The sequence below is a fragment of the Gymnoscopelus braueri genome (genome assembly GCF_963280865.1).
Source record: "Gymnoscopelus braueri genome assembly, chromosome: 20".
Lineage (NCBI taxonomy): Eukaryota > Metazoa > Chordata > Actinopteri > Myctophiformes > Myctophidae > Gymnoscopelus > Gymnoscopelus braueri.
In genome coordinates, this window is record NC_137622.1 from 9189421 (window position 1) to 9204384 (window position 14964).

The 14964-nt window shown below is 42.3% G+C and overlaps 3 protein-coding genes across 3 annotated transcripts in view; all 3 read right to left on the reverse strand.

The window, feature by feature from the left end:
- Nucleotides 1-14964, reverse strand: part of apool (apolipoprotein O-like) — a 333585-nt gene that overhangs the window by 270786 nt on the left and 47835 nt on the right. The gene's annotated exons all lie outside the window — the stretch shown is intronic.
- Nucleotides 399-7032, reverse strand: sh2d1aa (SH2 domain containing 1A duplicate a). Its single transcript, XM_080416947.1, has 3 exons — nt 6488-7032; nt 5551-5614; nt 399-788 (listed from the first exon to the last, which is right to left on the reverse strand). The coding sequence occupies exons 1-3, from the start codon at nt 6622-6624 to the stop codon at nt 540-542; spliced, it is 450 nt and encodes a 149-aa protein (XP_080273073.1). The 5' UTR covers nt 6625-7032; the 3' UTR covers nt 399-539.
- LOC308076568 (type-2 angiotensin II receptor-like) overlaps nt 13224-14964 on the reverse strand; it is a 3659-nt gene continuing 1918 nt past the window's right edge. Inside the window, 2 exon segments of the mRNA XM_080416946.1 lie at nt 13224-14256; nt 14288-14964. The exon segment at nt 14288-14964 is cut by the window's right edge and continues 428 nt beyond it. Coding sequence (XP_080273072.1) covers nt 14406-14964 — 559 coding nt within the window. The 3' untranslated portion in view covers nt 13224-14256; nt 14288-14405.

Here is a 14964-nt window from a genome sequence, read left to right on the forward strand (position 1 = left end):
TTTACATTTCACAGCAGTGGTTCTGGTTCCCAACCTCTACCCCCACCCCCCCCACCACCACCACCGCCACACACAAACGCACTCACACCACCTTACATCGGATAATAGCGTAGAAAACACGTTTTCTGACAATTAAGGTTGGACTGACATCACATAAAAAAAGAGCTCTTGTGCAACATGTCTAAAATGTTCCAAAAAGACAGGCCTCACCCCTGTGATCTTTATGGCACATGCACGGGGCCCCGGAACCTCAGGTTGGGAAACAACACTGTTTATTATGTTAAAAGTGCACGTATTCGGTCGACATGACGGAAACGAAATTCTGGATTGCTGCATTAAAAGGTACAGTAGGTTGGTGTGTTGTGGTGGTTGAGGGTTGTGGTGTGTGTGTGTGTGTGTGTGTGTGTGTGTGTGTGTGTGTGTGTGTGTGTGTGTATGTCGGTGGCAGCAGGTGTTGGGTTTGATGAGCTGTAGCTGTCGTATAGGGCAGGGTCATCGTGTTGTTTTTAACCCTGCGCTGGCTGCCAGCGTCTCTCTTTTTACGGCTCCATTCTTTTTGTCCCCGAGCAGCCGCCGACTTTGGCGGCGGCTGTGGCGGCCCCCGCCGGCCGCTGTGACTTGGTGATGCTATTATAGAGTGTCTCGGGCTGTGCGTGCGTGTGGTGCGCCCGTCTCTGGGCGGTGAGGGGAAAGAGCAGCGGCGTGATAATCCCCTGGTCCGGCTTCTGGAAGGTCGCTATCAAGCTCTGGATTTTCCGGAAATACCGCTTCTGCACACCGGGCGCGGTCTGAAAGAGACGGACAGACAGGATGGTCAGTGGTGTAAACTAACTACATTTACTCAAGTACTGTACTTAAGTACACTTTTGAGGAATTTTTACTTTGGCGGATTATTGCCAATTTTCAATACTTTTACTTCTACTCCACTACATCTCTGAGGAAAATATTATACTTTTACTCCACTACAGTTATTTGAAAACGTTAGTTACTAGTTACTTTTGAGATGTAAATGATGATATTATGAAACATACATTAACCACTTTAGCCCTATTTTATACCTAGACTATTTGAAAATAGCCGATCTACAAGCTCACAACGCGCCGCGATGCGACGCGTTGTGAGCTTGTAGATCTGCTATTTTCAAATATTTTAGTGCTTTTACTTTTGGTACTTTAAGTACATTTTGATACCAATACTTTTGTACTTTTACTCTGGACTTGTAACAGAGTATTTCTACATTACATTATTGATACTTTTACTTAAGTAAAACATTTCAGTACTTTTCCCACCACAGGGTGTATATAAGCGGGACTCTCTCGCCATCTCCCCCCCTCCCCTCCCCCCATGTCAAACCCCCCACAGGGGACCGCACGGCAGGACAGACGCTCCGGCACAGAAACGAGCTCTCTGGGCTCTCACTGTTTTGCCTTATAAAGACACATGGATACAGAGACACACTGTGAATGCAAAATGGCTCCCTTTCCACTGTCACATATTGCTAGTGGTTTTCCCATTTGATTTCAAGGCTATAGGGAATCATGCCTGACAGAAAACTGCTGTCTTCTGGACTGTGTCCTTATACTGCCACTAAAAAGCTAAAAATACTAGTGAACCCACGTGTACAAAGATGGTGGTAGAAGCTGGTATGAGAGTGGTTGTCACTGTGACGGTTCCCTGCTTATACACAGAGAAAAATAATGCTTCTTCGATGGTTCTTTAAAAGGCTATACGGTTCCACGAAAAACCATTACCCACTAAAGAACCATTTTATTTAGTGAAAGGTTCTTCATGTTCCTCATATGGTTCTAGAGAACCTTTTGGTTCTCTGTGGAACCATAAGATACTGTAAATGGTTCTTTGAGGCACCTTATAACCACCCTATCGTCCCTATATTCTGTGTCTTAATAGGCAAACATTATTTGAAAATAGCAGATCGACAAGCCCACAACACAATGCGTAGTGAAAGTGAGCTTGTAGATCAGCTAGTGATCTGGTGTATAGGGGGAAAAGAGTGGATCAAGTATAGAGCCTTGGGAGGCTTAAGTGGGTTCTTTAAAGAACCTTGGTCTGAAAGGTTATTTCTTGAACCAAAAATGGTTCTATGGTATAATTCTGAAGAACCAGTTTTGGTATCAGTTGGCACCTTTCCTTTTCTGTGTGTAAGTTATGTCACCCTTTGTGTTTTCACCTTTAGTTTATATGTATTATGATTTGTCCACAGTAGTTGCTTTGCCCTCCTCATCTTTCTTTCTAATGTGTTCATGCTGTAGGTCTCTGGGCAACCCGATCTCCAGAGATTACCGTAACATTGCACGGAACGAGTGCACTTCATTCCGTGGATAGCCGCCTCGGAACTCCCGAATTGCGTGCATATGGTACGGCGCTGCCTTTGTGACAAAACCATTTCGGAGGCGCGCAGTCACAGGCGAATTGTCACCCCGTGAAGGACCACCGAGGGAGCTAAGGCGACCGAGTTGCCGTCCTGAACGGTGGGACATTCGCCTGTGCCTACTCAGCGCCGTTTGAGTTATGTACCGATAGGCACAGAATCGTAAATTTTATTGTGCGGACTGCTCTGCTTCCGGGTTTTTCCGTGTTGCGACTGGTTACGCCCACCGTGGGACTCGCCGTACATATGCATGCAATTTGGGAGTTCCGAGGCGACTATCCACGGAATGAAGTGCACTCGTTCCGTGCAATGTTACGGTATTCTCTGGAGATCAGGCTGCTCTGGGAGGGCAGTGAATTCATCAGAGTGATTGGGGCGCACCTGGTCCCGGTGTTCAACCCCCTTTAACCCATTAAGACCTGGAACTGTGTAATTTTTAGATTTGAGCTAAAAAGCATTATTTTACACTTTGGGCTATTCAAAAATAGCAGATATACAAGCTCATAGCGCGGCACCGAGTGCCGCGCTACGAGCTTGTAGATCTGCTATTTTTTGAAAAATCGTGAAAATGTGTGCAAATCTTTGAATATATATATTTTTAAAGCGAACATTTTTAACTCAAATCTTTGCTTCTGGGGGTCTCTGGAATAAAATATTTTTGATGGGGGTCCGCGGCCAAATACATATAATTTTGAGGGTCCTTGGCATGAAAAAGATTGAGCACCACTGATATAGAAACATATGTTTTTCAGAAAATTGTTGGGATTTAGGAGATATGTAGAATCGGCTTCAGGTCTTAAAGGGTTAAAAACCCTGCCTGCCTGGCCTGGAGGTCTTTTCAGTTAATTTGCTTTGCGCCTCACCACCATGCACCTCCTTACAACATTTTAGTTAATACATGCAACACAACTTACACCACACAGTACGCTCATGCACTGTGTGGATTACTTTGCTGCTTCCACTGATTCTCACAACCCATCTGTTCAGTTTTTGTTTGTTTGTTTGTTTTGGTTAATTAATAAATAATAACTTTTTGCTTTTTTTAACTGCATCACCCTCGTTATGTTATGGTCCTGGTACCCCTAGGCCAGGTTCGTAACATCACGATGGGAGGAAATGCTTGATTTGAAATGGCTAATCGATCAATTCAGTCAATCCGGGACATTGTCATCTTTGCACACCGGCTCAACATTAGCAGTTTTTAAACATAAAAACATCAGAAAATGGATTGAAACAATAGCACCTGTATGCCATGCACATTCATAATGATACAAAATCTACTATTGCTTTTGGAAAACACACAGACTAGTGTAAACCTATTATTCATATGTTGTTTTTTTTGCCCTGTTTTGCTTCTAACGATCCCAATTATGGAAAATTATTAATCAGTTCACTTAATCTCACAACTAACTTTCTACAGTTACTTGCAGTCTGAACTCCCTCACCAACTGCTTTGTACACATTTTGTTGTGTAGCAGACAGTGTTAAAAAAAAACAAAAAAAACAAATGCATTCATATCCACTTCGACTCAAAAGCACTCCATTCTCTCACCGTGCAAAAATAAATTCGACATTTGTTTTCCGAGCGTGAACGCAGTCGCAAACAGCCCAATTGATCAATGAAATAGTATTTACTCCTTCGGTTTGAGTTAAGTATAAACAGTAGTGGGGTAATGCCTTATTTTGTTTGCCTCGTGGAGTTAATCTTCAGGCTCTTAACAAGGGCTTTCGCAGTGAAATTGGTTCTATTGTGTTGTTCTCCCAGCGCTAAGCTGCTGTGTTCTCCTCACTGCCTCTCAGCAGGGCTTTAAAGATTGCCTAATGCGTCGTTCTCACCGCGGGAATAATGTTACATATTTTGATCTTTCAACATTTTGTTGGGGGGGGGGGGGGTGAATATGTCTTTAAAATAATACTTCTGTGTGTTCTTCTTCCGAGTTGATTCTCACGGCACAACAATGTCACAGAGTTTCCTGTTCCGTTTGATAGAACTGCAAACTTTAACTTTGCCCCTGTGTGTCTAAAGGCATTAAGGGAATCTTTCCACAGACATACACAATAACAGTTTCTACTCTACAAAAAATGCTTCCTAATACATTTCAATTTCTACCTTGAAGACAAAACAAAAAAGTTAAAAATAAACAAGTAAAGTTTATCATTAAATATTTCCGAATGAAATTATGGAAGTGTAGAAAAGTATTAGCTTTTGTCAACTAAGTTATCTGCGATCCTTTTAAAAAGGACCATAATATGTTTTCATTTTGGGCCGCTATCAATCACCGGAGGTGGAGGTGTCATATTTGAGCACCTGTGTGAATATCAAATTGGGTTTTCGAAGACCTTTTTAGAAATCATTTGTAATACAAACGCCTTGAATATTGATATTTTCTAAAGCGCCGCACTTTGAATCCTTCCCTCCATCAAGGCCCGATCGCCACAACGTTACCTCCGTTTCCCCCAGAACATTTCATTAAAGTGATTGATGCCTCACATGAATAATGTACGCTGTTATTGGGCTTGTGGGGCGGAAATTGGTTGTAATTCAGGTGTTTTGGGCTCTCTTCCGTTGGCGCTGTCAGTACCAGTGAGGGAACCAGAAATGTACTTACAGAAACATCTAACTTAGTTGTCAACCTGAGACACGGTCCTCTGATGTTTCTGTGCGTACTCACACCTCTGGGGCGTTTGCCAGATCTCGGTGCTCAATTACATATCCCATCAGAAACGCTGTCAAACGTGATTCTTCACTTCCCGTCGGCACTGTGTATTTATTAATGCAGATGCTATGCTAGGCTTGTCCTATATCTGAGAGAGAGAGAGAGAGAGAGAGAGAGAGAGAGAGAGAGAGAAGAGCTGGAGGGGTGGTATCTCCATCTTGCCACTGAAAGAAAGCAGCGTGCCCATTTTTCACTTCTGTCAATCCTCGAAACGCTTGGCCTTAAATTCATACGGTATAGCTCTTGCTGAATTAGTTTTTGCGCTGACACAACCTCTTGTTTTCTCCCGTCTGCCGCGGCACACGTGTGACAGATGAGGTGGAACACAATAAGGCAACGCTCTTTTTGGGTTACGGTGGAGTTATTGTTCTGTTGTTTTTCGAGGTTATGTAATTAGAAAGAAGAAAAAAAAAGGTGCATAAAAGGAAATATGAACCGACTCACTTCTGTTGCCCAGGAGCCCCCCTCATCCAGGTAGATTCTGTATGTGTAGACGAATCCATTGCACCTACACACACGCGCACACACACACACACATACACACACACACACACACACACACACACACACACACACACACACACACACACACACACACACACACACACACACACACACACACACACACACACACACACACACACACACACACACACACACACCATAACAGTGAGATGAAGTATTGCGTGTGCCTGTGAAATGCTCATATGTACGGAACAAGCACCCGCACACATCAATGGTGAACACAGTATCAGTTACTAATCCTGTGGAGGATAATTAATTTTTTCAGCTTCACCAAGCTGATGGCTGCTCAGATGGTCATGATGATCGGCAGGTGGTGATAATTGCCTTGCTCAGGGACAATTCAACATGTATGCTGAGATCTGATCATATTGGAGACGTATAAAATATGAAATAACTGACATAGGGAAGGCGTGAAATATATATCCTGTATACCAGTGTAAAGTAACTAAGTACTGTACATGTACTCAAGTACTGTACATGTACTCAAGTACTGTACTTAAGTACAATTTTGAGGTAGTTTTACTTGGAGTATTTCCATTTTTCAGTACTTTTACTTACTCCACTACATTAGACAAATATTGTACTTTTACTCCACTACAATTATTTTAAAACCTTTGTTACTAGTTACTTTGTAGATTTTGATTATTATTATTAGTATTTCAAAACATACATTAACCACTTTAGCCCTATATATATTTCAGCCATTTGAAAATAGCCGATCTACAAGCTCACAATGCGTCGCGACGTGACGCATTGTGAGCTTGTAGATCGGCTATTTTCTACATTGCAGTATTGATAATTTTACATAAAGTACAAGATTTGAGTACTTTTACCACCACTGCCCGTATATACTCACAGCACACACAGACAGTACACGCCCGGCACCGAGTCGCTGTTTCGGACCAGGTAGCATCCTTCTCGGCCGTCCTGCGCCAGGCGCCTCTCTCCTTCCTCCTTGCCGATGTCTCCGTGGTAGACGGACAAGTTCTCCATCGTCACACAACCTTCTAACCAGAGGCCCAGGTTGCGGTCCGGTCCGGTCGAGCTCTGCCGCCGTGTTCTGAACACACCAGGAGCACGTTCTGAACACACCAGGAAGGCAGGAACACGCTGAAGGTCAAAGCTGTCCAGCACCTTGCTTGATGTGGACGGCAGCCAGCTCCAACTCAAGTAAACCTGAGATCTATCATCTATAGCAAGTAAACTTTATGATTTTTCCACTCTCTGACTAACCTCTTAACCTTTATGGCTGGCACATGTCCTCTGCTATGGTCTCTCTGTCTCTCTTTTGTGTGTCTGTGAATGTGTGTGTGTGTGTGTGTGTGTGTGTGTGTGTGTGTGTGTGACTCTGTGCGTCTCTCTCCCACACTTTTTGCTCTCCCTCTCTTGTCTCGCATGCCTACGCACAGACACACACACACACACACACACACACACACACACTGCTCGGCGCGTGATTCTACATCTCAGGAAATGGGTACGCTTCAACAGGAAGCGCCTTCAAAAGAATTGTAACTGAATATTTACACAAAGGAGGATATATGAAAAAAAACAACAAAGAAAAGCCGCATCGCCCCCTTTTTTTCGTAGAGGAAAAACTATTGTACTTACACAGTTACTTGCCGTGTTTGTAGCGTAATCACCTTGAGGCTACACTGCTTTCTACCCAACAGGAAGCCTGCTTTCTTTCCACTGCAGTTTCCATAAATTGAGTTTAATGGTTTTGCTTTCTAAATATGAAACTATTGATGCAAAACCTTCCCATTATCTTCGCCGTGTGATAGAGAAAAATGAAAAGTATCATTCCTGTCGTGGGTTTATGTAGATTTAACGGCTGCATATCTAGAAGAAGAAACATTGTTTAGGTTGAAGAAAGGAATTTGCATATCGTTGCTCTCGTACAGAAACCTTGTATCTCCATATTTAGCATTTTTACGTTTCTTCGTAAATTAATGCCCTACTTCACCATGCAAAAGTAGTTAGTGTTACGGGTTGTGAGCTTGTAGAACGGGTGTAATAATGTTTTTAAAGTCATTGTAATGGACTTTCAATGATATGCAGGCCAAGGTTTGACTGCTGATTTCCCTGCATATGATGTGTGATGTTTATTGGTTACCCTTGACCACGGCGCAGCACTCAAGGACGGTCCCGTTGACTTTAACACTGATGAAGGCTTTAATGAAGCCAGGGGACCATATCTAATAAAGCTAAAAGCCTTTCTCCATGTCTGTCTTGTGGATTGATCATTTCTGGACCTTGACAAGTCAAGCCGATTTTATATATTCTCTTGCTTTACTTTCTTGCTTAAAGCGGCACTATGTAACTTTTTTTAATGAATAAAATGTAATGTTATCCAATCTGTATGGTAGAGTATGTTAATACAATATAAATTATACAATTGGGGTGGTTGTATTTTGTCTCCCTGCTCTTCTATTGAGACATTTAGATCGTGTCAGAGGTCACGTCTCACCTAGACACAGGATATGACACAAATGTTGACCTGATTCAATGCATCCCCTGAGCAAGCAGTCAGGCTCTATTAGCTCCATGGTAAAACATCTCAGCACATGTGCAGGAAACCGGGTTCAAATCCAGGATAGGCGAGGAAAGTTACAAAATGCAGCTTTATACTCTATATAAGGCAGATCTGCTCTTTTCTAAGGATGCACTGATTGGGAAATTCTGGGCCGATACTGATGTTTAAACCATTAAGACCTGAGGCGATTCTTTAAAAAAATCTAAATCCTAACAGTTTTGGGAAAAAAATCATCCAAAACAAATTCCAATATTTTTCAAAAATAGCAGATCTACAAGCTCATAGCGCACTCGGTGCCGCGCTATGAGCTTGTATATCTGCAATTTTTTTAAATAGCCAAAGAAATCTAAAGTAACACATGCGTTCCAGGTCTTAATAGCAATTTGTCTGATAGCCGATGCCGATATGTTTGTTTTATTTAGTTCTTGTTGTTATTCATTCCCCCTTTGTGCCAGGGAAAGCCTTACATTTTGGCCACCCAAAATAACAGTTTTAAAGTATATATCTTACATTTGTAGAAATGTGTGAAATCTTTGGAAAATCTTTGTCTATGACTTGGCCAAAATAGAGACGCTATATGAAAAGTGCCAGTTTTAAAGTCAGGCATCTCTCTTGTTGATTGGTTGTTGCAATTGTATTCAGGATTTGTGCCTCTTGTCTATGTCTGCAAAGATTATTCACACACAGCCAGATGCTTCTGTGAGCGACCCGCGGCTCTTGACTTAACCGACGAGGTTAACTCTCTGATTGTTGGCCTGCCGGTTTAAACAAAAAGAAATCACCAAACATATTCATTGGGCTCGCAGCTTTTCGTGTCATTTTGATGCTGCACATGAGTCATCATTCATGTCGGAGCCATTTCTCCCTTAGGCTCTGACCAATCATGAGCCATGGAGTGGTCTTCTGCACTCACAGTCCCACCACATCTGTGGCACTACGGTGCCACCCTGTGGACGAACAATGTAGAGCAACGTGTCTAGTGGAACCTCATGAGCTTTTTGTGTTGTATTTTTTTCTAACAGACCAATGGTTCTCAATGGTTGGGTTCAGGGACCACTAGGGGTCCGAATGGACCCTTATGGGCCTGTAACTCTGAGAGTGTACAAATTGATTTGTGTTTCTTATTTGGTTCCATTTGTGCTCTCTCAGAGATAAATCAACACTGAGGATTGTCAACACTGAGGTGTCTATAAAAAAATTGGTATCAAATGGGGGTCCGCGGCATATCCGCGGCATATCACACATGGGGATCTTTGAAATTCAAAAGGTTGAGAACAGTGGTGTAAAGTAACTAAGTACATTTACTCGAGTACTGTACTGTACTACAGTACAATGTTTGTTTTTTTTTCCTTAAAATTTTATCCCACGATTTTGTAACCCTATTTTTTATATCCAGTGCCAATTGTCTATGTAATCCTGGGCACTACCTTCCCTCTGCCAACCTAGGAAGGCCAGGGCCGAGCTCATGCCTCCTTCAATGCATGAGAGCCAACTGACCTTCTTATCACCTGACAGGGGAGAGTTTCCCTGGTACGACGTAGCGCGTGGAAGGAACACGTTATTCCAACCAGTTCCCTTCCCCTCCATCAGGCGCCCCGGCTGGCCAGGGGGAGGCAGTATAGTGAGCAGGATTACTGCATGTTTTTGTGAGGGTACCTACCCTAGGAGACACGGGGAGAACATGCAAACTCCACACAGAAAGGCCCTTTCGCCAACCCCACCTAGGGTATGGGCACTGATGACGCGGAGGAGAGGACACGCCCCCAGTGCCCAGGACCTTCTAGCTGTGAGGCGACAGCACTACCGACTGCGCCACCGTGCCCCCCCTTAAGTACAATGTTGAGCTACTTTTACTTTACTGGAGTATTTCCAATTCTCTATATTTTTACTTCTACTCCACTACATCTCAGAGGCAAATATTGTACTTTTACTACACTACAATTATTTGAAAACTTTAGTTACTAGTTACTTTGCAGATATAAATGATTACATTATAAACATACATTAACCACTTTAGCCCTATTTTATACCTAGGCTACTGGAAAATAGCAGATCTACAAGCTCACAACGCGTCGCATCGCAACGTGTTGTGAGCTTGTAGATCTGCTATTCTCAAACATTTTAGTACTTTTACTTTTGGTACTTTAACTACATTTTGATACCAATACCTTTGTACTTTTACTCAAGTGAATTTTGAATCCCGGACCTTTACTTGTAACAGAGTACTTCTACATTGCAGTATCGATACTTTTACTTAAGTAAAACATTTGAGTACTTTTTCCACCACCGGTTGAGAATCACTGAACGAGACGACATTCACGATGTTATCACACCAGAGTCAATAGGATATTGGCAACGTTTGCGTGGCACTGGAAGACACGTTCTCGGGTATCAATGCAACGTTCCCATACCTGCCAGGGACCGTGCTAATAGGCGGAGGAGCCCCATTGGCTCTGGTCTCACAGAGACACTGGCCATGGGTCAATGCAGAATGAGAGCGATCCATAGTGACACTGATAACAGCCTGAGATACACACATCCATTATTCAACCAGCAGCTCCTCCAGGCCTGAATGTCAACTGGACTGAGTGTGTGTCAGGCCATAGAATGCGTTGTAACTAGTGGTGTTAAGTAACTAAGTACTTTTAATCAAGTACTGTATTTTTTTACTTTACTGGAGTATTTCCAATGTTCAGTACTTTTACTTCTACCCCACTACATCTCAGAGGCAAATATTGTACTTTTACTCCACTGCAATTATTTGAAAACTTCAGTTACTAGTTACTTTGCAGATATAAATTATTACATTATAAAACATACGTTAACCACTTTAGCCCTATTTTATACATACAGTAGGCTATTTGAAAATAGCTGATCTACAAGCTCACAACGCGTTGCATAGCGACACATTGTGAGCTTGTCGAGCTTGCTATTTTCAAACATTTGAATACTTTTACTTTTGGTCATTTTGATACCAATACTTTTGTACTTTTAAGTAAATTTAGAATTCCGGACTTTTACTTGTAACAGAATACTTCTACATTGTAGTATTGATACTTTTACTTAAGTAAAACGTTTGAGAACTTTTCCCACCACTGGTTGTAACAGTGGTTCTAAAACTCTTTTGGCTCAGGGCACCCCTATTAAGACATTTTTATTCCTCCACGGCACCCCTGAATTACATTATCACTTTATATCTCCTTGTATATTACGGTACGTAAATATGTAAATCTTTCCCCCTGAAACACAGATGTCACAAGAAAAACTCGAGAGGATATCTATTTACATTAGGACTGATTGAAAATAACTTTATACTTTTACATGTAATCACTTGAACCCCAGCATCCATATTCTGGGGGGGAACATCCGAAACAACAAAAATAGCAGATCTACAAGCTCACAGCGAGTCGCAACAGATTTGGTGTAGATGGAAAAAGAGCACACCAAGTACAGTGCAACTCAGGTCCATTTTACTAAGTATACTATAGAGGGTAAGTGGTTAAACTGAAGTGATACTGATATATTCATATTAATATTCTTCTGGGGGTCCCTGGCACAAAACATTTTCAGATGGGGGTCCGTGGCCAAATGCATATCAATGTGGAGGTCCTTGACACAAAAAAAGTTTGAGAACCACTGCTCACCCGCTTTTACAAACCTGCGTTATAAGGCCATTAGCATGAGATTATGATATCTGGACCTGTACACAACGCGTTTTGCTACGTCACAGCCTCTGTGTGTGTGTGTGTGTGTGTGTGTGTGTGTGTGTGTGTGTGTGTGTGTGTGTGTGTGTGTGTGTGTGTGTGTGTGTGTGTGTGTGTGTGTGTGTGTGTGTGTGTGTGTGTGTGTGTGTGTGAGTGTGAGAGAGAGAGAGAGGCGGGTGAAGTGGGTGATTTAGCGCCCATCTGCCCAGCGCTGCAGTAATCCGCTGCTCTCATCCACAGGTGGACAGTGAGTGGTCTCACATACACAGCTGTGGGAAGAAAACACTCACATTGTTAACAGTTAGCGTGACGCTCCCTGAAGAAAAGAAAAGGAAGGAAAACATTTCTAGAATTTGACTCCTCAGCTAACAGCATTAACCACATAAGCCTAATATTCTATACAAAGAGGGGAAAAAATCACACATTTTCAAAACTAGTGAAAAGTTTCAAGCTTGTGCTGTAAATCTGTTATTTTAGCTATTACCCACACTGAAAAAACAACATTTGACACAATTACATGCCTAAAAAATGGCTGCCGCAGGTTGAAAGTGGTTAATTGTGGCATATACCGTAACATATATATGACAAAGACGGAGAGATTAATATTATAACAGAGATTTATTTCTTTATTCTCCTTAAAATAACGTATAAAATGTGATAGATTTGTATTATCTTTGGTGCTCGTAGGACTTTTACAGGACAATATACACTTTACAAGTTACGTCAGCACACAATCTCTCGGGTCAAAGAGACAACATGACACATATACGTAGTATCCTAGGACAGGAGTGGTTAAATAACGTCCTTATATATCAATATTAGACTCAATGTGCTCCTGCCCCAATGTGCTCCTGAAGTATTTGACCCAGTCAATCATTAATGACAGCCACGTCAGACCCCTTGTCTTGTTGGGTCATGTAGTGTTTGATCTGTTTAGTTAGGACACACTCCTTCATTACTGTCGACAGCACTGCATGCAGTGGTGGAAACAGCACTCAAATGTTTTACTTAAGTAAAAGTATCAATACTGCAATGTAGAAAATGACAAGTAAAAGTTCGGAATTGAAGATGTACTTGAGTAAAAGTATAAAAGTATTGCATCAAAATGCACTTCAAGTACCAAAAGTAAAAGTACTCATTATGCAAAATGGCCCATTTCAAGTATTCAAATGTGTACAAATCTTTTGAAAATAGCAGATCTACAAGCTCACAATGCGTGGCATCACGACGCATTGTAAGCTTGTAGATCGGCTATTTTCAAATGGACGAAATGTATGTCTGAAGTGGTCACTGTATGTTTTGTAATAATAATCAAAATCTACAAAGTAACTAACTAAAGTTTTCAAATAATTGTAGTGGAGTAAAATTACAATATTTGCCTCTGAGATGTAGTGGAGTAGAAGTAAAAGTATTTGAAATTGGAAATACTCAAGTAAAGTACAAAAAAACTCAACATTTTACTTAAGTACAATACTTGAGTACATGCACTTAGTTACTTTCCACCACTCACTGCATGTATTCGTTCTCTTTTACTGAATCAACACATTCTCACTTGTTGTCATACTGAATAGATGCCATTTATGTTTTAAAGGGAGTATAAATGCTTTTGTTTTTGAAGTGTTTAAGGTGGTGTAATTGATATTTTTTAATGAGTTTAATCTTGAGTTAACAAAACAAACACTCTCTATTTTGGTAGTAATCATTGTGTTTGTTCGATAACAGGTCTAGTCTCTCCACCTCTTTTCGTAAACAGAAAAGGTGGAGAGAACCCATTTATCAGCTTCCAGTGTTCCAATTATAATTTCCGCCTCCATTTTGGGGTCTTTCTTCACTTCCAATTTCTCTTATTTATCCTGTATCCTGTATTCTTTGTCCTGATTGGATGAAATTGATATCCCGACCTGAACATGTATTTACTGTTCGCTTAATAGCTGGAGAGACAGGGAGACCCTGTTACTGAACAAACACTCTATAGCAATGATTACTATCAGAATACAGAGCTATTTAACACTTATTTAATAAAGACATATCACTTAATACACCCTATTTAAATAGCTGTAATTGCCATAGAGCATTTTGTTCAGTATCAGGGGATTCCCACGTCTCTCCAGCTCTTTCGTAAACAGGAAATACATTGTCAGGTTACCACTGGATACCACTTTGATCCAATCAGGAGAGATAACTCGTACAGGATGCAGGCTAAACAAGTGAAATTGAAGGGATGAAGCAAACAAAATCCTGATTGGATAAAAAAAAATTATCCCAACCTCAAAATGTATTTTCTGGTTACTAAAGAGTTGAAGAGATGAGGAGACCCCTGTTACAGAACTAACTCACCATAGCAATGATTAGTTACTATCAGAATATAAAGCTTTAACTTTTTAACTATCAGAATATAAAGCTTTAACTTTTTAACAAAAAAAAACACATTTACAACCCCTTTAACTTCTGTTTAAGTGAGTATTCGTTTGTTCAAGCCCTAACATGTGCGACTAATTGTTAATCGTTAATGTGTATTCTCCTGTGAGCCAGCCTTAGGGATGTCCGGGGGAATCCACGATGGCCAGGTCCTTCAGGTCACTGAGTTTCCTGGAGAAGGAGCTCAGTCTGGTGCTGAAAGAGCCTCTCTTGTGGCCGCCGGCCTCGCCGGGGGTCCTCACGCACGCACACAGGTCCTTGCACAGGCCGCCCAGGCGGCCCCGGAAGTGGTTCCCGATGAAGCAGTAAAGCACGGGGTTGATGGCCGAGTTGGAGAAGCCCAGGCACAGGGTGAGCGGGGTGAGGGTCCGGGTGGTCCAGTCCACCCAGCAGCCCTCCACCACGCCCTGGTCCTTCAGCACGTCCAGCAGGGTGACGCAGTGGAAGGGGAACCAGCACAGGAAGAATGCCAGCACCACGGCCGCCACGGTCCACAGCACTCGCTCCAGGCCCCGGCCCTCCAGGGGCCGACCGCCGCCGGAGCCGGGGCCGACGGCGCAGGAGGCGGGGGTGGGTGGTCTCTCCTGAGGCTCTGGTGATTTACTGCCTGGGAGAGAGGCTCTGTCCGAGGGTCCCGTGGGCCTGCGGCCGCCCCCCATCAGCCCCGAGTCCCCC